Source organism: Phallusia mammillata, chromosome 5 (genome assembly GCF_965637545.1).
Source record: "Phallusia mammillata chromosome 5, kaPhaMamm4.hap1.1, whole genome shotgun sequence".
Lineage (NCBI taxonomy): Eukaryota > Metazoa > Chordata > Ascidiacea > Phlebobranchia > Ascidiidae > Phallusia > Phallusia mammillata.
Window position 1 is genome coordinate 7599640 of NC_137256.1, and position 23165 is coordinate 7622804.

Sequence of the window (23165 nt, forward strand, 5' to 3'; positions counted from 1 at the left end):
GTAGAGGCAATCGAAGGAAATCCCATTTAAATTAGAGCGGAAACACGCACTGAATTTTTTATATCCCATACCCAGAAGGTGAAACAATTGTCTGCTGGCGGTTAAAGGTTCATGGATACGAACTACATACAAATGCAAGGTCAACCGTTTTTTAGGAAATTACGCAGCACCACCAACATAGAAACGGTTGTTGGTATAATTTTAACTCCTCACAAAAGGTGGTGACTGTAGCGGATGTAAGCAGCTCTATACATCGTGACGTATGCAAATTTCTGCATGAATTGACTACTTACACGGGCAAAAAGGCCGGCTTATTTTAGTACCACACTACGTACGTTTCCGTTGGGGTAAATCCTATCGTAAAACCTGCACAAGGAAAAAAAATGCTCACGTAAAAGCCATTATGGGGATTGCTCCTGATCTGATACGTAACGATTTGAGGTTTGCAGAACTGCCACGTCGCTGTTTTCCCAAGTTCACGGACCGTGAGGATAACCTTGAGCTTGACCTTGCTCCCATTGCATCCAGAAAATCCACACCTGAAAGAGCATAAGGTCACGGGGTTAGTGACGTACAGAATTGTATTCAATTGAGTCATTTATAACTATTATTCTATAATGATGGTGTCGTTTTCAGGTCAACTTATGCATATGAATAACAAAACCACACAATTTGGGATATTCAAAAACAGCGCTACGGTTCATAAGGGTGATAAATCTTTGTTAAATGCGGGTCACATACACAAATTATCAGAGTCGCAGAGAAAAATGGTGTACTGGGGTAACTGTGGGTAACTTTTAACACAGCAACAAAGTAGCCACGAAAACGGAGGTATTGGATTTTACATCCTTATGGCATGAAAAAAATCTGAAACATTTACACATAGCCTATACCTGCCGTCCTTTTGCCTTCGCGGCGAAGAGCTGGACAAGACCCGTTGCCAGTGCCGTTCAAAATATCTAAAAATCACAACAACCACATTAACCATCCATTAACAACCATTACGGGACTGGTCAAAAAATGAATTTACGCTTTTGCTTTGGCGGCGTCCGTGATGTAGCAGCAGTCAAAGAAGCCGGACTCGGTTTTAATCCAGATGGTTCTGATGTTAAACCAGATGGTTGGTTGTTGTTACGGCTGGTTGAAGACAAAAGACCAGATGGCTGGTTGGTGTTTTGACTGGTTGATCGCAAACGACCAGATGGTTGGTTGCTGTGTTTGTTGCTTGATGACGTCAGACCCGACGGTTGGTTTCTCCCACTACCAGTCGTTGACGTCACGCGTGGTGGTGTTTTGGGTGACCAATTGTTGCCAGACGACAAACGAGATGGGTTTCTTAGAGAGCTTCTAATGATTACTGGTTCTGTGACGAAAAATGTATTTGTAAACGAAATGCAATTTATGTTAATGTCCTGAAACACTGAACATTTTTTGTTTTTCCGTATTTAACTAAAAGTGCATCAAACCATTTTAACGAATATTTCTATTTATCAAGAAACAACGCAGTATTGTTTTGTAAGTTTTCACTTTTACAACAAAAAGTGCCACTCAAACGTTTTTTTTCACGATATGTTATGGTTGCAACCTGTTAACCAACCAACAATGCCATATCCGCTAAAACACAACCAACATGCAAAAAGACCATTGACCATGGCATGGCAATGCCCACCATTTCTGTTGGTGCCCGGAGTAACGGTCTTGCTTCTTGATGGCACGTTGCTGGTAGTACTTGGCTCAACTGTTCCGAAGTCAGAGTCGTGACAAATCAGACGTGTAAGGCGACCTTGGAATTTGCTGGTCGAATTGTAGTCATCTGGTAAGTACAAAACGTCCTTAAATCGCACTGACAAAAATGACAACTTTACACAAACAATTTGAATACTTTGTTGTTACGATTGGAAAACTTTTGTTTTGATTTGAAACTAAATCAAATTTACAGATGGTTAGATCTACACATAGTTTACAGCTCAATTGATTGACATATATTGATGACATTACGGTTTAAACTAAGCTTGGGTGGTAAAAAATAATGATAACATTTTATACCAGCGTGAAAAACATGATCATAATCAGGATCTGATGCAAGAACACCAAGTTCGCTGATGGCAACTTGACCGATTCCGATAGCAAAGATTCTCCATCCCTGACTGTGTAGAGTCCTCACAGCCTATACAAATAAAATCATGTTTGAAAATTTAACTAACAAATGTGAATGTTTAGTTGATGTACAGTTGACTATCTTATGTAGGAAAATAACAGTAACCAAACTAATCTTATAAACTTTACTTTAACAAATCATGTTAATTCGTTGCTTAAAACATACGTTTTGGGGGCCTGTGGGTAAACCGCTGGGTCATCCAGGGTCAAACTTCAGGAGGATCAAATTTGGATACAAAACTTAACATGGGTGTATATTTGAAGAAGGCTAAAGCCATCAAAAATATGTGCCCTTTTCTGGGAAGCAGACCCATAAATAGTTGCATTTGTCTTGTACAGTAAGTTACATGACTAGTAAGCTATGTCACAAACGTCAATGAATGAGTTGTACTTACATCAGCAACCCTCTCCTGATCTTGTGGTCTTCCGTCTGTGATAACAATCAGTAACTTTGTTGCAATCAGATTTGGACGAACTTCGGCTTCGGCGTAGCTTCGTGAAACATAACTGCAAACAAGCAAACGCGATTTTAGATAAACCATCTTATCAAAGAACACCAATAAACGGTCTTAACCACAGTATCGCCACAGCAAGCATTCCGATATGGCAAGGTGTAGACAAGAAAAATCTTTACTTTGAATTATTCGTAAATTTGAGTTTTCATGACTTAAATTTACTTTGATTAACCAATTATTAGGTATGTTTGATGGTAATAAATATGATCATAAATCACATGTTTGCCTGATTCTATTTTAAATTATATAACTTTGCACACATTCTCCAAAAGAAGTAGGTTTTGCATGTATTTCTCGCTTAAGTTGTCAGCTTAGTTTTAAGATTCTATTTAAGGGGATATACTTTTATAATATGTGTCTCTTCCTATGAAGAAACTTTTTACCGAAGTGCTCGAGCAGTGTAGGTATCACCCAGTCTCCATTTCAGACCGTCAATAGCTTCATCCAGAGCTTCCTTGTCGTTGTGTTCGCCCATCGTAATGTCAGTTCGTGGCCACGTTGAATATTGCAACACCCCTACTCTTACAACATCGGCACCGATACGGAATCTGAGTTTGAAATGAAACCGCACCGTTTTTTAAGAACCAAAATACAGTAGACAATGAGAATCGTATTAATACTGATTTTTCTACAACAGACGTTTATCAAGAGGGCAAATTTGACATGATCACGGGGTAAAAATTATTTGAAGGTGTCAAGTAAGGATAACTGTTTTTTTTTTCAAAACCTGCCATTCTACATACTATTGAAATCAAACAAGTTTTCTAAACATAAATTCTCCTGATTAAAATAGTATCGACTTTTTTTTCAAATTTCTGTCAAAACATTTAAATGTCTTCTTGAACACTTTATTTTAAGATCATAAATTTTGTGCTTTGACAGTCTACTGGATATGTTAAACAGACGGCTACCCTTGCTAACAGGTTTAAGAATATTGATTGAGTTTCGATAAACAAACCTGTTGCATTGATTGAAACTTACTTTTCAGTCATATTTTTCATGAACGATTTTACAGTTGCCCAGTTTTGATGACCCACAGAAGTTGAACCGTCCACCAGAAACATAAGATCAGTTGCAGTGTTGGCACAATCTGTATTTCAAAATACAAGAAAAAAAATTGACTTACACCGATGTGTCCAAACTTTTGAGGCCAAATCCTTGACATGGTTTATCAAACTGGAATTAAACCATTGCTAAAAATATACACCATGTTTTGTCGCAAAAGTCAATGTAAAAACAGTTTTAAAGAATGTTTTACGCTTTGCCATATGGAAATGCTTGGTGACCGGCTGATTCGGTATGCCGCCTTCAATAGACCTGGTGTACTATGTTTTACACGATTACAGATTATAAAAAGCTGTTAGATCAGTGGTTTCCAACCGGGAAGAAATTCCCAACATGGAACCAACATGGAAGGATTTTTAAAACTTTAGAGGAGAATTTTGTTAATCTGGTTTGAAGATAGACACTTTAGTTCTAGGAATATAACCTGTAAAAGTGAGGCCCAGTTTTCAATGCTCTTTATATGGTTTAGCATTCATTATGTAGTATTTGGGGAGGAATAAAAATGTTTTGAATGTTAAGGGAGGAATTCGTGGATAAAGGTTGGAAACCACTGTGTTATAGTATAGTTAAGTTTACAGAAAATAGTAAAACAATTGTGTTGTTGTTTGTTTACTTTACCACAAATATCAACAAAAACAAATATTTACAACTTTTTAAGAATTTAAATCGTCTTACCTGGTTCCACTCTCTCGCAAACGTTTCGCAGCAACCGACTCTGGATCGTCTTAATGGCGTTATAATTCTTCACGTGATACGCGTTGGGCGATTCCGTTGCCATGGAAGCGGTCAGCTGACCCATGTTGGCCCGACCCACTCCGATTGTGTAAACCTCGATTTCTGTTCATATCAAATTCAGTATTAAAATATTATGTATAGACTGTTTGTAGCTTATTATAAATCACAATCACCACAATTTGAATGTTTTTGACAGGACACTCAAGATGTTATTGCTTAGGTGACATGTTATGTATACATACATCATAAATGGTGGATGACATATGAAAGTTTACAGTTTGTTAAAACATAGCGAAGTTATGTTATTTGACTAATAGTGGTTTGCAATGATGTGAATACTATGTCGACAACTACTAGTAAGCGCAACGGTGTTTTCAGTAAAAAGTGTTTAAAACGGTTAACTTTTATTAAGTTACTTGAAATTCTGTAATGTCTAATGTGTGTAAAGCAGTTAAAACATTTGTTTGGGCCAAATTTACAATTAGTATTATTGCTTTATGTACAAAGGTCTAAGCACAAAAATCACCGATGTCCATTGGTTTTCACAAAAGCTACATAGACATACATAATTGTTCGCGGAGAAACAACACATAGTGGCGCAGGACCAAGCCATAGCGTGACAAGTCAACATGCACGTTTAAAACACCAACTCTATAACGTATGCATAATAAAAGCGGAAGTCCGCTCTTTACTCTAAGGACACGTTTATGTATAAAGTTGATCACGACTCGGTCAACTAGTTTTTGCACGCCTTGCGAACTATCTCTCTATATTTAGGCAATTGTTGCTCACCCACAGCACGAAGTCGGTTGGCTGCAGTGCTGACTTCGTCCTGTGCATCGCCATCAGTAAAGACAATCAAAACCTGATGAAAAACACACACAATTAGGATTGGCATAATTACAATGGCACGCTAGTCGTCAGCATGTTAACATGATAAGTAAGCTGTAAGGTGAAATGGATAATTGCCTATATATAACAAGAATGCCTTGTCACCAGCTGCACAAATAAAACCTTATAGGTAGAAAGATCATGTACTGTGTACAACATACTGGTTTTGTGTTCAGTAAAGTACATTAAATGTTTAAAAGTTGGAGGACTTTTTGTTGTTTTCTATGTGTCTGTGACATCGTGGGATGCTACTTTATGTGTTCTTTACTGACCACTAGCGGTGTACTGAAAAAAGTTTAATCGACGGTACGCTCTGAATATCGCGGCATTTTATCATGACCCATTTTTTTGTCATCGTAATATTTAACCTGTAATTACCATATACATCCATTTTCTCAAAATGTGACTTATTTTAAAAAACACTATAAAATCCTAAAAAACATACAATCATTTTATTTTGCAAAACAACATTTCCATTGTGGTTTTTAAACACTTCTAAATAGTTAATTGATTATAGTGTTTTGGCAAACGGTTTTTCTGTATAGTTAAGTTACAGCAAGGTTGGCAATTGTATTAGCTGTACTTACCTTAGGGACACCTCGTCTGGCTCCACGCTGTGCAGAGAAACCTATGTTCCTGATGTAATCGAGTGCTGAACCGGTGTGAGTACGTCCAGTGGCAAACTCAATGCTTTTTATGGCTTCAATCAACTCCGCCTGCCCGTCGTATTCACCAATTTCAATCTCAGTACGAACTTGAGACGAATATTGAGTCTGTTGAAAGAATTTGTTAGGTTTGATTATGTTTAGTTCTAAATGTCGTTTTTCAAATTGGAACAATGCGTACTGTGTGATATGGTGTTTTAAAAGTTTATTGTTTTTTCGCATTAAATGTTCAATTTTTTTTATTTTTGTTCTGCTGGAGTTATGTCTATTTCAAGTACGCAAAATCTACACAAGCACGAATACAATGCATGCGGCTGCACATTATTTGCAAACTATATGTGGCGGCGGAGCATATAAAAAAAGGCGTATTTTGGATCACGCTTTTTTAGACTTTTATTTGGGTTTAATATACACACTGGCGACCGGTGGCAACGCAAAAGCTCTGACGAAGCCGACATTGCAGATAAAGTTGTGCCCTAGATTTAAACAAAAACAGCCCCAAAAATCCTAAACAGCATACATCAAACGGAGCAAAATAATTTGAAGAATTTTTAGGCAAGCTTGTTTTTGAGGTCACGTGACACTCACCACTCCGATCTTTGTGTTGTATTCTCCGATCTCGAATTGTCGAACAAACGAAATCATCCATTCCTTTGTGACCTCAAAATTGTCCTGACCTATAGAAGATGACCCATCCACCAAGAATATCAAGTCCATCTCACTGTCCGCGCATTCTGCAGTGAAAAATGGTGTTTGAACTGGAAAAGTTGTTTTTTCAGTCAGTCTTTCGTCTTTAAAATGTCAGGTTCAGTAAGTAACAAACAGTTGTGAAAAAGTATGGAATATTTTTCTATCGTATTTTCAATGATTGTAAGATTAAAACTCAAATTTGGTTTACAACGTAACAAAACAACATTTTTCGTCTTCAAAAATTTTAATTTTGAGTAAAAAATTGTTGGACAAACATTTGTGAAAATTTTCTATCGTATTTTCAATAATTGTAAGATTAACATTTAAATTTTGTCCACTTAAATTTCTAACAAAACAACATTTTTCGTCTATAAAAGTGGCAGTTTGAGTAAAACATGTTGCTAAAATACAAGTAAAAAATTCCTATTCCAGTTTTCTGCCTGTAAGTTAGTTAAAGTTAAACCTTGAATTTGGCAAAGACGGAAACAGCTTGTAACTACTTTTTTCACTGGGACATTTCTTGACATACCTGGTTTAGTTTCGCGGCAAATTTCACCGACCAAGTCCCTTCTAAACCGGTTTATTGCATCATAACTAGCAGCCTCCTGTACGTGCGTAACCACTGGAGCAGAACCGATAACTTGTAAAGCCGAAGTCCACGTGTCCCCAGCACCTGCACCAAACAGAAGTCGGGATTTAAATTTAAATGTAAACAACGTTTTATTATGGGTTATTATCAGTGGTGGGATTCAGCAGGTTCCCACCGGTTCTATAGAACTGTCTCACGAAATTTCATGAGATCAGCGAACCGGTTAGCTTTATTAGTTACTGTCAATGGACTTTTTGAAACAGAATCGGCTGAAGATATGACTTTTGTGATAGAACCAGCTGACAAAAATTTGAATCCCACCACTGGTTATTATGGCAACATACCAATTGCAAACACGTATACTCCATCGTCGTGAAGTTTTTTGGCTGGAAATTCAATGTTATCGCCTGAGCGGCCGTCGGTGAGAACGATAAGGACCTGGGTATAATGCAGAACATTTAAGTATATTATCAAGCTAGATTTTTTTAGCCTTTGCTTTGCCATATATATATATGAATGACTCGATTCGGTAATGCCTTTAATAGGCCTGACATGCTGTCATTTATTGCATTTGCGTCTTTCAGTTTTAAACTTACAATAGAAACTTTTATTTAACGCAGGTACTTTAGTTCACCTTTTCACATTAATTCTTTTAGTTTAGTTTTAGATTTTGTTTTACATTAGGTGCTATGTGATGTTGCACGTTTCAATTTTTGAAAAAAATACCCACCATACATGGATTTATTTAAATGTGAAACTAAAAGAGTAACAAAATCGGGCTCGGGTGGATTAAAACTGTCAGATATTTCTTTGTAACCTCATGTTATTTTGAAGACAAACGTTTCACCGAGACAGTTAGGCTCTTTTTGCTTAAAAACATAGCATTGCCGAGCATTATTGGTCGAACTATTTGACCCATCTTGGTATTTCGTTCTCTACGTTTGTTAAACACAAGCTGTTTTTACCTAAACTTTATCTTAACCTACAAAATTCGCGAACAACAGGCTGACCTTTGGTGCACCGCTTCTTCCGCCGTTGTCTTCTGAGAAACCCTCTTCTCTCATTCGATCCAAAGCTTGTCCAGTGAAAGTGGGTCCTCCCATCAACGTCATCTGATCAATGGCGTGCGCAATCTCCCGCTTGGTGGCGTGCTCACTGAAACTGAACTCGGCTCGAATATCGGACGAGTATTGTGTCAAGGCTGGAAATGAAAGATTATTAAAAAATATTAATAAAATATGTTAAAATTGTAAAAAAAACGTTGATGCTGTAAAAAACATATGCTGGACATCATAAGCGAGTTTCTTTGATTTTGAAGTAATTTAGTTGCAGAGGAAATTTCCGGAGTGCCAACAAACTGGAGTGTGTAAGGGGCTACATTAGCTCATACCGCCGATCTCTCGTTACCAGCTGCACTGACGACACTATATATGTCGAAACAGAGTGTACTGCCTACCGCTTATATCATGTATTGGCTCGATGCTTTTGTATTAATATCATGCTAATTTTTAAATACAATAAGATGAGATTTTATTTGGGTTTAATTCAAAGCCTGTTAACTTAGAGAACAGTATGCTTCTGCTTAGTTCACTTGATACTTTACTTTACATAATGTACTCGATTCAACTCACCGACTCGGGTTGTGTACTCGCCAAGATCGAACGAGTTGACAATATTTTTCATCCACGTTTTTACTTTGTTGAGATTTTCGATTCCAATACTTTCTGATCCGTCGACCAGAAAATGAATGTCCACCTCCTGGCTTGCGCATTCTGATGAAATAAATCAAAGTAAAAAACGCGATTCAGTGGTAAGACAGCCAAGAAGATTACTGCAGACAGCTAAGTGGTTAACGCGACCGCTTACTGCTCACAAGGATGTTGGTTCTAATCTCACGTTGAATTTTCGTACTTTTGGGCAGAAAAATCAAAATATTGAATGAAAAAAACTCTTGTTTAATAGCAATTAACAGCGATAAATCTCTTGAAAGGGTATTGCAATAAACCAGGCAACTTCTTGTATTTTAAAACATATTAAATACAAACATAATCAAATGATGTTTTTTGTAATGTATAGTTTCTGCATTTTAGACTCCTCAATCTAACTTATATTTTAGAATGTTGCAGAAACGTCAAAACTACATAAACAAATGGTGGCTATAATATCTTCCTTTCCAATTACTTGAGAGGGTAACAGCAACTAATTGCTTTTGCAACTAATTAGAAGCAACAACACACAACGAACCTGGTTCAGCTTCGACGCAAATCAGCGACACAAGTTTGCTGTGCATTCGTTGAATTTCATCGAATCCCGAGGCGTGAAACATGTTGTCCTCCTGCGCCACCATCTGGCGAAGTTGAGCAGGAGCTTCGTCACCAACTCCAAACACCAAAGTATGAATACCAGCCTAAAAATGCGGTTGCAAACCTTTTTTATTGAAACTTTTAACAATTAATCACAAAAAATTGACGATGGAGCTTAAATCAACAGGCCAGGTCTGTCACATCTTTATAGCAGAAAACAAGTAGTTAAAACCCCAAAATAAACTTGCCAGTTTGTGGTGTTTTTAGAAAAGCACATTTCGCCTGTTTGGCATTATCAGTTCCTTAATGAAATAGTTAAATTTCAGGGGTTCTTAACGAGGGGTGCACGCACCCCCAAGGGGTACGAGAACTGTTCCTAGGGGGCGCGTGGATGCTTAATCATTAAGGTTGGTCAGGTCTATTCTATATAAATACAAAATCCCAGCGGGGGTGCGAAAATTGGTTGGTGATTTGAAAGGGGTACAGCAAGGAAAAAGGTTAAGAAACACTGGTCTAATACATAAAGTGTTACATAGCACTGGTTTGTCTCAAGCAAAGCAGATAAATGTCCACAGTACGAATTTGGACTTTTTATTAGTGTAAAGCGAAAAAACATGGCGTACCTCTTCTGCACGTTGCGTAGCCCGAGTGACGTCATCTTGCGACTGTCCGTCCGTGAGTGTGATGAGAATTCGAGGTACATTGTCACGTGATTCGGAGAAAACGCGGTTGATAGTGAAGTCGATTGCACGACCAATGTTTGTTCCTCCTCGCTTGTACCTGATTTACAAAAAAGAATGTGGGGCGGTTGAAGTTGAAACGGTGTTCGGTAATTGTGTGAAAGCGTCAAAATTAAACTTTTATCTGAAATAATCATTCCTTCACGTGACTAAGGTGTATATAAACGGGTGTAACTGATGTGGCTTATACATCACTAATGATGGCATGAGCATTTGCCGAAACGTTTGAAAAATAAAGCATGTCGCTTTTTACGTCTATTCGGGCCGTTGTTTTCACGATTAAATATTTGAAATAAATTAGTTGAAATGAAGAAAATATAATCTGAACAAAAACAGTACTAAAAATAATAATGGATACAAAGTTTAAATCCCTGAAAATTTTGTGTGTAAATTTAAAACTTACAACAAATAATTCATAACTTACTGTTTCAAATGCAAAAATAAAACCGGAAAATTTGTTTTACAGTACAGACAGCACAACAAAATTTAAACTGTTTTGACCCTTTATGAACAATAATTGGACTCTTGAGATATAGCGTACACATTCGAGGTAATAGATTCGTTCTTACCTTATCTCCTGGATAGCCATCAAAGCAGACTGTGTGGCTTCGTGATCAGAGAGGCCAATCTCAAGATGAGGCGACTCGGTAAATTGGACAACACCCACCCTTGTGTAGTCAGGCCCGATCTATATGTGAAATAATGTCGTAAACAAGACCTTTAACCCGAAAAGTCAGAGTCAAGTATTTTAATAGGAACGACTCGAACCAACATCAAGGCAAAGCGATAAAATAAGTTGAGAATACAAAAGCGCTACATGACATTATGTGGTTAAATAATCAGGTGCGTTTTAGATTTAAAAAAAGAAAAATTGTTGCTTATAGACAGGGTTGCCATCGACTTAAACCAAAAATAAGGACAACCGAAAAATTAAATTTGTATGCGAAACGAAACAAACATTTTTGAACAAATCTTTGCTTTTATATGAGCCATGACATAATATTTGCAATATTTTGGCCAGAAACAATCTGTTCCAGCAACTTCTTGTTCGTAGAAAATACTTCGTGCATCTCACGACAGCTCAGGTCTTGGTTTACTTTTCCCTGTAGCAGGGATTTGACTGCAGTAATTGTTGAAAATAAGACAAAATAAGGACTACAGTAAAAAATAAGGACATTTCTTAGAAATAAGGACAATGAAGTTTTCTAAGACACACCCCTTCAAAACAAGGACAAATCTTAGAAATAAGGACGGTATGGCAACCCTGCTTATAGACGAACTGTCATGATCACGTGGACATTATTCGCTTTATCCACAGTAATACGTACCGCGAAATGCATTGTATTTGTCACCTAATTAATTAGAGCCTATTTTGTGGATTTGTTTTGGGTTTAGTCAAGTCCCATAGGTGACCACTAAGATCAAATCATTGAAAAAGCATGGTGGCACCTATCCTCAGTACGGCTGGTTGAAAACAAAGCATTGGAACTTTTTCACTGGCATTTTTCATTTTAACAGAAAACTTGTTTGAAAATTTGTACCTTAGAGGCACATGTAAGCAAGGTTGGGACATTACACTCGTTCTTTAATAAGAAGATTTTACCTGGAAAGCATCGACAATATTTTTCATCCACAGTTTGAGCTTCTGAAAGTTATCGTAACCGATCGAGTTGGAACCATCGATAAGAAAAACAATTTCGGCGCTGGTTGACGGACAAGTTTGTTCCGTTTCACTACAAATGCTCTGAAAAAAAGTAATTAGAAAGTTTGTCAAGGTTTCTTAATTTAAAGTTGATGTTCTAAAATGCACAACCCGACCACATTGCCTCTTTTGTTGAATTAAACATCAAAGTCCTAAATAGTAAAACTATAGTTGGCTAAAGATATAAGTCGACTGGACTATATCAGTGCATAAAATCAATAACTTATAAGTTTTACATCTAAATATCAGTTTGGAAAGCATCAAGTCACAAGCTATACACTGATCAGACCTTACAGGCCGAAACAGTGAGCACTGTCTGCACGTAGCATTCGAAATGCAAAACTTTTAAACTGTTTTAAAAGCGCGTTATGTTTTTTCAGCCAAAAACAACAAGTTTTGTAAAACTAAAACACTTTAGTTTATATTTCTTGTGATAAATAAACTTGCATACTGGCGCTTTAAACAAACATGCTGACTAGTATATTGATCACATGAATCGTTTTGTTGTTTTTACCTTGATCAGTCCCAGCCTTTTCATTTCGATCAAATCGAAGTCCAACGCTTCGATGACGTAATTTTCGTCGGGGTCTGACGCAATGACTTGAATTTCCTCCAAACTGTAATCGGCAACACCTACAGTGTATACGGTGATCCCAGCCTGAAAATTAAAACATAAACCATTTTACTGTGAACAAAGGCATAAAGGCCAGATTTTACAAGCTACACAAAACACGCCAGGCCAGAACATAAAATTCCTTGGCATTTCCAGAATTCAAATCATTAATTTGTTGGAATCAAAAATGGCATTATTGCTTTAGTGAAAACTAAAACAGCTAATTTATTATTGTTGGATGTCGCATTCTAATTTCTTCTTACATCGTGAACGCGCCGCGCTGCAGTTTCCACCAGATGTCGCTCCTGAGCTTTTCCGTCGGTCATTACAATGGCGATGTTTGGGATGTCCGGTCGATCGCCTGTTCCTTCTGTGTATACCGCGTTCTAAAAGCAAATCAGTTCAAGCATATGTGTTACATGCAAGAAGACTTTCAAAGACAGGTCATTTTTGCAAAATTGTTTGATGACAAAAATATGATGACAGAATAATGGTTGACCCTAGTCCACTTACCGAACGAACTTCTAATTATCTAATTTCACCGTATTTAAGTCCTACACCCAAAGCATTAATGAAAAATGTTAAGTATATTAGAGTAGCAATAATAACATACATTTTACGACGGGAATCGAACCCGCAAAGTTTGCATATCTTGCAAGATCTTTATGTCATAAAATGCCGCAAATTTCAGACCAATCAGTCAAGTGGTTGCCTAAATGTGTTTATGCAAACTGAGATAACCGTAAAAACAACAGGCAACTTACCAGCAAATACATAAGAGCGTCCCCAGTGTGTGTATCACCCATCACGTAATCCATACGATCAATTGCAGCTAGAACTTCCTCCTTCGACAACAGTTGACCAAAACTATGAAGTACAAAGTAAAGTTAAAGAGCTACTGCTACTCATGTCATATTAACAGTTTTAGTGAGGTAGATTACACTATGGAGATGATAGCAGTTTAAAGCAGTCCTACATTTTAGATTTTGTTGTGTTAAAAAATGCTTGAAAACGTTCTTGCAAATTTTACCTGGTTTCCAACGTTTTATTACCAATTGTTTACCAAACGTTTTATTACCAAACTTACTTAAATTCCTCTTGTACGTAAGTACTGTACTGGATCACAGCAACCCTGGTCTGATCCGGTCCAATATCGAACGCGTTCACGATATTTTTCATCCAAGCCTTAACCTACGACAGGACAGTCCGAAAATTAAAAAAAATCAAGTTACTCTAACTGACACATATATATGCGGAATAAACATGTGTGGTTGGCGTATGGCGAGAATAACCGCAGTTAGAAAAACAATGGTGTTGCGTTATAGCATAAACTTGGCCAAAATTATAGTAATAAGCTATAAAAAAAGCTCAATACGAAACACCTTGTATGCCAAGTGTACAAGAACAGTATTTCAGAACCTCAGAATATAAAACAGATAAGGTACCTTTGCAAAGTCTTCATAGCCAATCGTGGACGAAGCGTCAATCACAAAAGCAAGGTCGTTTTTCGCAGTAGGACATTCTAAACATCAAAAAGGGCAAAACCATAATTTTAATCCAGAAAACGTTTAGCTATTTACTATTTACCTTTAACTGTTTGTTCGCAAACCGCTTCTATAAGTTTCTCCTGAATTTTGCCGATAGATTGGAAATCTTCTACCTGTATAGTAAATATTTATGTATTTTTGTTGTAAATAGGAGTGTAAAGACCAGAGGTTTAAATCCTGGCATGCGCTTAAGGGTATCAAACCTAATCTCCTAAACTTCCAAATAGGCGATCTATATAGAATTAGTTTTATTATTTTCTGAAATGTCTCCATCACGGCAACTATCACGTTTTTTAACAGAATTAGGTAAAACAATACATAAGCTATTGCTGCCAGACATAATATCAAGTTTATAGAGCTCTTCTGGCAAACGTATATTTATTCCGATACAGGTCGCCTTTATCAGGGTAAAACAATTTAAATGTTAAAACTAACAAAGAACCCAAAATCCTTACCATGAACACGCTATCGGAGTCGTCAGCCATGTTGGCGATCTGACGTAACTCGCTCACACCACCTGATGACGTCATATCACCGACGCCCACCGCAAAAGTAGCGATCCCCTCAGTCTGCAAGGCCGCGGCCGCTTGTTTTGCCTGTATAGCATACGTGGGGTTAACAAGGTGCGTGGTAGAAGGTTATACTGACGTAAGCTTTACTTATATTTAGATTCCTGGGTTCAGTGGGCTTCAAGTGTGCGGGCTTGAGTGTTTGTCGGCGCTGCTATATTGTTTTTTTGTTTGTATGTTATATATGATGAAATTGTGTGTGTGTTCATTTGTTGTGTACGTTTGTGTATGTGGGTTCGGAGTTATTGTTTGGGTTTCTTTTTGTAGGTGTCCTATTGTCTGTGGTTTTTTTGTGTTATTGTGTGTGCGGTTGTTTGTTGGTGATTTGTAAGTGTCCGTTTGTTTTTGAAATTGTGTGTGCATTGATTTGTTGGACTGTTTGTAGGATTGTTCTTTGAGTGTGTTATTGCCTATGCGATTGTTTGTAGGTGATTTGTAAGTGTCCGTTTGTTCTTGAAATTGTGTGTGCATTGATTTGTTGGACTGTTTGTAGGATTGTTCTTTGAGTGTGTTATTGCCTATGCGATTGTTTGTAGGTGATTTGTCAGTGTTCGCTTTGTCGAACGTTTATTGGAACCTTTTCACACGATTTTCTTTCCTCTTGAGTTTCTATGTGTTTGTAGTTTGTACAACCTTGCACAATTATTAAATAATTTAGGCACCAAAGGCACCAAAAATCACACGTCAAAAAATTAGCGCAATTGAACTGTTTTCATTTCAAGTCAATGTTTCTTGCAAAAGGCTAAATAAGGTTTAACAAAAGCATTCGCAATGTTTACCATTCAATTTAATACCACCCACAGTGTCCAAGCATTCGTACAAACAGCAACAGCTGATTCGGTTTCACGCAAGGCGGCTAAAGATACGGAAAGAGCGCAATTTATTTTCGCAACTTGTCAGAGTGGTTTGCATTCTAGATAACGATTTCAACGATTCCGTAAGTTTAAGATGAAAGACAGGCCGATAAGAGATGGAAAAGCCTGATAAACAATGCAAATCGACAAGTTGAAGCTATTACTTTGATTTTTGTCTTGAAATCTACTTTTGGAACTGGCAACTTCCCAGCATCAAACACCACAAATAAACAGACATGCATCGGAAATTAGTGGCTCTTTGACACTTATACGGAGGTTTAGGTTGGACTGAAGACCCATGGAAAGCTTAAAGTGATGGAAATAGCCCGGGTTGGGTTTGTTTTTGAGCACGCCGTCACGTTTTTATAAGCACACCAAAATTGTCTGTGAAAACTTTTTCATTAAGGCACAGAGCGATTTGAATAGGTCGTATTGTATTAAACTGTACAATATTAAAATCTGTCATGTTTATAGTGGTTATGAAAAGCCCGTGACCAAAAAAGTTCACAACTAATTTTGAACAGCATGCGTTTAGCCAACAATCAAATCTATGTCAATGTATCAAAAACGTTTCAAAACCTTCATACTGAAAAGTCTTGGTGCTAAGGTATCAAAAGCCGGGTTTATTTCGTAATATCTAACACAGAATGCGACATTTTAAACAATAGCATGTAGTTTTTAATATCCATTTCTGCAATTTTGCCTGCTTCATATAGCCAAGAAAGTTATATGTAAAACACTGACTGGAAATGTTTTTTTTTTTTCTTTTAAATTTAGTGGCATCCTTTATATTTTAACAAAAGACTGTAAAAAAGGTTTGGTTCTAACGCTCAGGATATACCTCGTCTTGGCTTCGTCCATCGCTGATGACGATCGCGACCTTGGATGAACCCGGTCGAGCTCTCACGAACACCTGGTCGATGACGTAACGCAACGCTTTTCCAGTTTGTGTGTTTCCTGTGGCGCAATGACGTAATAATGGATTAAAGGAAACCCGCAAACATTACAAAAAAAGGAAACTCTCAAAAATAAAAACTGAATATAGTGTACTTGGAAATCCAATAGTGCCTGGGAAACTAAAATTCTTGTCGAAATTAGGTTTAAAGGGTAAAGGGAGTGTAGCATCCCTTAGTTAACCTCAAGGTGGACCACAACAGACACAGGGGCGCATGGGTAGCGAGGGTTGCATAAGGGTTTAACCCAGTGGTTCCAACCGAGCAGGAATGTCAAAACTTTAGGGTAGGAAATTACTTTAATTTTTTGTACATGTGTTTTGCAAAAAGACACTTCAGCTCTAAGAATTGAACCCATAAAGTTAATAAACAACCAATTTGAAATTATCTTTGTATGGTTTAGCATTCTATTTGTAGTCTATTGGGGAGGAATGTACACGTTTTGAATTGTTAAGTGAGGAAGGCGATAAAAGTTGGGAACCACTGGTTTAACCAAACAAGTTGTATAAGAATGCATAATTTTTAACACGTGTATGATAACATACCATGTACCACTGTTTTCTAATTGTTTCGTGTTCTTATAAATATGAATTTACTTTTGCAGTTTTTAGCATAACATTTCAATTTCATGTCTGCTAACCGGTCTAAAAAACCTCTAAATAGTTGTATTAATTAAAATAGTTCATGGGGCTTCCGCAAAGGTTGATGAACACTGCTGGTGTATAGCATGTGCAGCATTATATCATTTGCCTTACGTTCATTAATTTTTCAGTAATACGATTCTGTTAAAATACTTTGCATTCTCAGATATACCTGACATGTGTTGCATGTGATTGATTCCTCGAACTACTCCGCGCGAATCCTCGTAAGAGTCGAGTTCGAACTCCGTACGGGGTTCAGTGCTGCATGAAATATACAATGTATGGTTATTTAATTGCGTAAACAACACATACAAGAGAAATCATAGTACGCCAGGCATGTTTAAGGCGTGTACCGAATCAGCTGGTCTCCCAAGCATTACGGCAAGGCACAGAAATCTAGCCTGTGGTGGGATTCGAACCCACGACAGAAGTCTTTCCGGGACTCGTGCTCTACCAACTGAGCTACACAGGCTCAGTGGAGAAACCGCCGAAAGTCGAATGAGATATATATTAAACATACGAATTGGGCAACAAAACACTCGATTTTTTAGAAGAGTAAATAATTACTCCTAATAGTACATGAGTCAATATATATGTAAAAAAGTTGTAATCAGAAAATTCTCTGTGATTCACAACACAGCAAGTATATAGCTTGTTAATTTCCCAAGCATTAGGACCTAATCGCACTATTAACGACTCAAAGCACCTTGGAGACAAACAACCCCTCTATGACGTAACAAACAGACGTCATAGGGGCATACTAAGGCGCTACTGAAATAAACATAGAGCCACAAAATAAGTGATTAATACAATTTAAGTGATAGGAAAACCGCAATCCTGATGTTTTTGTGCAACAGGGAGTTGTGGTCAAGTTGTGAAGTTGTTTGCAACTATATGAGATCGTATTGACTTGTCTATGCATATGTTGCAATGTTTTGCAAAGGTAATGGATGGAAAAAGGTCATGACTGCAAAACAAGAGGTCAGATTGCAAAAACTACACTCGCACAGATGTTAAAGCGATAATTTGAGCCTGTAAGTACCCAATTTCAAGTCACGTGTGATCCAAGCTGCTGGGATTCGTGTTACGTTATGGGTTGATTTATTAAACTCAAAAGTGCCTTATTTTGTGCGGTATGAAACATATCACGTAAATATGTCTTGAGAGATAAATTGTTCACTGCAAACAATACTACCAAAGAGTTTGCATACAACGAGTACATTTTTGCTGCAGAAGTTTTAACAATCACTGCCGCCTATAGTGTTCTAGATGTCATTGCGATATTGATGTCAAGCCAAAACTGCAAAAAAATCTACTAAATATTTGCTTGTGATCTTTTTTAATGAACGATGTAGCCATGTCATGAGCGCCGGCACGTATAGGGTAAAATGCTAAATGCTGTGATTATAGGTACCATAAAACAAAATACGACATTAGCAACCAGTACATATTAACGCAAGGGGTGTCTAAGTTTTATTCTTGTCCTTTTTGCGCCTGTACAAAATTTGCCTTCTTAACGTAAACACAAATGTTGCCCCTTTTCCGTTTCAAAAACAGGCTTATTACAACGCAATCTAACCAGGGCAATAGAAAACATGCAGGGAGCGCCAAATTATATTGACTACAATCCTTCCAAATGACTGCAAGCGTTGGGTCGAAGCCAATACAACTGTCAGCGTGGCAAATTTGACAAACGACAAAGATGCTACAACTCGATTTTCTACTGCAAAGGCCCTTTGCTGCGCATCAAGCGAATCAAAGACCCAAAGCTCAACAACAAAAACTTGACGGTGAAGGCATTTTGTGATTCATCATAGCAGCGTGTTTGACTGTTCACAGTTGATTTCTGGTTAATTTGCGTAACATTTGTGAGAAATCAAACGGTTAAGGTACATGAGAAGTTTGTTTGGGGTAAAGGTAGTTTGTGCTGTGAACAAATGCGACCATTAACAAGATGGACGAATTATTATCAATTTGGCCTGGATTTAGATTGGTTGCAAAGCAGCGTTTTGCGATACTAAAGTGTAATGTTTGGTGAAAATCAAGCTTACGAAATTACTTTTGAATTGGGGAGCTACGAAAAAAACAACATCTATTTTCTACACACGTTTTACATGTCTGTTCAATTTGACATGTTTATACAGTAGTAGAAAGTAAATACCGCGCAATTACATTTTACGCCACCCGTATTACCCAGCGGTTGCGAAACTGCAACAAACATTGTCCAGAGTCGTCGGCAAGGCGAGACTTTTAGATTTTCAGACATTATTGTGGTGTCTGCGAAGCGCGAAAAAATACCAAGCACTTTTAACGACCGATTCATTTCTCCTCGACCAAACACCATTTTACGTGAAAGATGACAGATATTGAACCCTATGTACATAATATTCAAAGCACTATGGTCCCGTACGCTTGTCGTGAAACGACGTACCTCGCATCCAAAATAACGCTACCGCACCTAGATTGACGTTAAGGTCAGGGAATAAGCTTCATGGGACGCAAGCACGAAAAATAGAAGCTTTGTGCAGCAAATCCGAATGCAAACAATACATGGTGGGAACTTATACAAGCGGTTATGGGCTGCTCTGAACACGAAAACGGCGTCTTAGTGACGATTTGCTATTGTGTGTGAAAGTTACTGAAATTCACGCATGAGTTAAGTGTAAGTGGTGGTCGGTTACTGTAAACATGGGATCACTGTATAAAGGTTAGGACCGCCTTAGCGCAAACGTATGTAAATATTTTGGTGGGTACAAGTAAACGCAAACAAATGAAAGAAATATTACAAGTGTTCTTTTTTTCTACAATTTTGTTTTATAGTGATCAATTTAAAATATCTATTTTTGAACGGTTTTATCTTTGACCTTTTGGGTCGAATTTAAGATTTTGACGTTGTAACCTTTTAGGCATGGTTCAATGTACTTAAAAACTTTAAACCCACATCATATTTCATGAACGTTTTCCCTAAACATCTATTAACCAATGCTGGATTCAGTTAACCACTTTCATCATGACAGTAGCGCTTGATTTTCACTTGCACCGCCAAACCAATGAACTTTGACCCCACAACACCACAACAAACACAGGTTTTGCTGTCACGCATCAGATAAGGCGGGTTGGGTTGGGCTGACTGTTGTCACTGATACTGCATCACATTAAAGAGGGAAAAGAGTTGATGTGCCAAAAAACAAGTTCTTTTAAAACCCAAGAACATTAAAGCATACTGTGTTTTAAGCTGAACGCGTTCACGAACTGTTATACTACACATAATGACGTAACAGCACAAATAATTGAGTCCTTTTTTTGGAAAACTAAACAGTTTTTTTTACTTTCTTATGGCGGTTACATTGCCAACTTTCGCGAAAAGCGATTAAAGATTTTTGTGTCGCAAGACTTATTTAAACCCTGTTTAAGGTTAAGCATTATGCCAGTGGTTCTTAACTAGTGGTCCATGATCACTTTGTAGGTGGTCTACAAGACGTTAATTATATTTGGTGATAAACTGGAATAAGTTGCATATAATTTATTGTATATTCAATACGAAAAAAGCTTATCCAAGTCATTGGCCAGTTATCTGTCAGTTATTTGATATCACTCTTGAAATGCTGTTTTGAGGGAATATATTCAAGCCAATATCCTTGTTGTAGATGCTTTCTTTATTTTTACCTAACAAAGGACTGGTCCACGATATTTGTTAATTAAACTGGCAGTCCATGGCTACTTTTTTTTCACTGTCGAGCAAAAATAAAGAGAAAGAAAATAAGAGATATGGTGCAATGACGTAGTTATGTCGTCAGCCAGTTTAACACTATCACTCGAAAATCTTTGCAGTCCAGCACGCGACGTAACGAACACTAACCTGTAAATACTCCTGCACCCGTGTGTGTGTGTGGGCTACAAAACACCTGATGCAGTTGTGCAAAGCAACGAAGGATGGAAAAGGTCAATAAGGTCATTGGATTGTAAGCCTGGATCGGCGGTTGCTCAGTAATATCGCCAAATAGGCTTAAGTCTAATTAGTAATGTACAAAGCAATGGCTTCCAGTGTGTAATAATGGTTTTATCTCCAAAGAAATTACAAATTTATTCTATTTTGGTTGCGGTACTTGTATAAAGTTCGAATATTTGGTTGGGGCATTCTCATTTGTACAAATGTACAGTTTGCCAAATTCATTTGTACAGTTTGCCAAATTCTGGTGATAAAAATACAGTAAACCTCGGTTAAACCGGATTCGGTTAATTCGGATCTTCACCAAATTGGAACAAAACTTGAGGTGCAAATAATTGGTAATGTGGTAAGACTTAAACTAGTCAATATCGGTTAATCCGAATCTTCGCTTAATTCAGGCAATTTTTTGATCCAGACGGTTTTGGATTTACTAAGATTTACTGCACATTAAAATGAACCTCTATTCGAAACAAATTGTAAAACATGTGTCGCAAAGCGTACATTACCAAACCCATTCCTTATTTGTTTTCACTTTCCTATTCAGGAAACGTGTTTATTGTTAAATGCCACTGCGGATTTTGGCTCAAACGGTCGATTTCATTTTGCCAACCGGTGACTGTCAAAGTGAGGAAACGATTTAAGGTAAAGAGGGTTCATATCGGGTTGTTTCCACGCCTTGAGGAAATGGTGCAGATATTTCATGCCAAGTGGTTTGGGAAACATGTGAAATACGGTGTCCTGAACGTGAACCCTAAAAAGCGGGAATAGAGCCAACGCTTTCCAAAAACTTTTCCAAATCTGAAAGCCTTTTTCGAGAAAAATCAAGTTACACCAAATACGTTTTTTCTTTTTGTGAAAATATTGTTTTTATTTACATTGTTTTGCACCAAAGTGAGGTGCCTGGTAGGTTGCGATATTAGTGTATTACGTCATCGAATAGTGACATCATACCCTATTGGAGATTGTGACAACAAAGTTTCGTAAAAAGTGACAAATTGGGTTTTCAAACCCAAACAAACCAACTTCAATTGTCGCGGTGTTTCTTTCATCTGTGGGCATTTAATTGTAGTTTAAAAGTTAAAGTGAATTACAGCTTTAGCTGTGGGGTGAAAAAAAAAACGGTCGACAAAATTCCATATTTCACCGCTAAATGGGTTTTCAAGTTATCGAAGCTTGATCTCGTTTCTAGAAATGTTCCGCAAAAACGAACGTTCAAAGAGATTTGCTGATGGTAAAAAAAGACCAAGACATACCGAAGCTGTTATCAGGGGTAAGGGGCTGGCACACCTGCCAATGTTTGTCGGCTAAACATATTTTACGCGTGGCTTTGAATGCTGTAAAGGGCGTAGTTTGTGATTGTATTGAGATTTCTTCACGGGGGTGGCGAACAACATTTGCATTGACATCTATTTAGCGGGTAAATAGTTGTAGCCCCCGAATATGCACTTAGTAACAATGATGTCCTTTTCATCGCCAATTTACCCGCTAAGCTAAACAGATGTCAATGCAAATGTTATTCGCCCCACGCCCTGATCTGCATTCAAAGCCACGCATAGAATATGTTACAAATATAGGCAGGTGTGTCAGCCCCTTAACCCTGATAACAGCTAGTGCCTTCGATGTTGAAGTTTAAAAGCCAATCTTTCTCATGACTAAATACATTTACCAAAGTAGAGAGGTCGTTTATACCCGAAATAATCACTGCATATTTACAAACCACCAACTAATCGAATTAAAGTCAGTTTTAACAAACCATCAACTAACCACTAAACATGTCAATGACTTAAAATTCGGAACCACCAACGCCAAACACCAGTTGGAATGGGAAACCTGATTTAAAGACAATAACGAAAAATAGTACCATGAAACCGGATATTGAGAGCTTTCACCCCAAAATTGTGTCAAAAATTGATACCGGCTGACGGATTTGTTGGCGCAATGACCCTTCACAAGTAGACATGCGGGTTCATTACCAAAAAACAATGCA

General features: G+C 37.6%; 1 protein-coding gene and 1 non-coding gene across 2 annotated transcripts in view; both read right to left on the reverse strand.

Moving 5' to 3' along the window:
- LOC145229022 (collagen alpha-6(VI) chain-like) overlaps positions 1-23165 on the reverse strand; it is a 35631-nt gene that overhangs the window by 5216 nt on the left and 7250 nt on the right. The window contains exons 5-33 of the mRNA XM_080094269.1: positions 17402-17490; positions 16477-16592; positions 14668-14808; positions 14253-14325; positions 14111-14187; positions 13753-13856; positions 13430-13532; positions 12929-13051; positions 12567-12710; positions 11954-12094; positions 10920-11038; positions 10234-10390; positions 9552-9714; positions 8939-9079; positions 8318-8508; positions 7652-7745; positions 7248-7391; positions 6617-6762; positions 5951-6136; positions 5265-5337; positions 4413-4574; positions 3654-3762; positions 3056-3220; positions 2553-2664; positions 2047-2167; positions 1670-1813; positions 1031-1363; positions 894-959; positions 392-539 (exon numbers count right to left, since the gene is read on the reverse strand). Of these exons, the coding sequence (XP_079950395.1) occupies positions 392-539; positions 894-959; positions 1031-1363; positions 1670-1813; positions 2047-2167; positions 2553-2664; positions 3056-3220; positions 3654-3762; positions 4413-4574; positions 5265-5337; positions 5951-6136; positions 6617-6762; positions 7248-7391; positions 7652-7745; positions 8318-8508; positions 8939-9079; positions 9552-9714; positions 10234-10390; positions 10920-11038; positions 11954-12094; positions 12567-12710; positions 12929-13051; positions 13430-13532; positions 13753-13856; positions 14111-14187; positions 14253-14325; positions 14668-14808; positions 16477-16592; positions 17402-17490 (3885 nt within the window). The remainder of the gene's footprint in view (positions 1-391; positions 540-893; positions 960-1030; positions 1364-1669; positions 1814-2046; positions 2168-2552; positions 2665-3055; positions 3221-3653; positions 3763-4412; positions 4575-5264; positions 5338-5950; positions 6137-6616; positions 6763-7247; positions 7392-7651; positions 7746-8317; positions 8509-8938; positions 9080-9551; positions 9715-10233; positions 10391-10919; positions 11039-11953; positions 12095-12566; positions 12711-12928; positions 13052-13429; positions 13533-13752; positions 13857-14110; positions 14188-14252; positions 14326-14667; positions 14809-16476; positions 16593-17401; positions 17491-23165) is intronic.
- Positions 17628-17701, reverse strand: Trnas-gga (transfer RNA serine (anticodon GGA)). The gene has a single exon. It is a non-coding gene; the product is annotated as a tRNA-Ser (tRNA).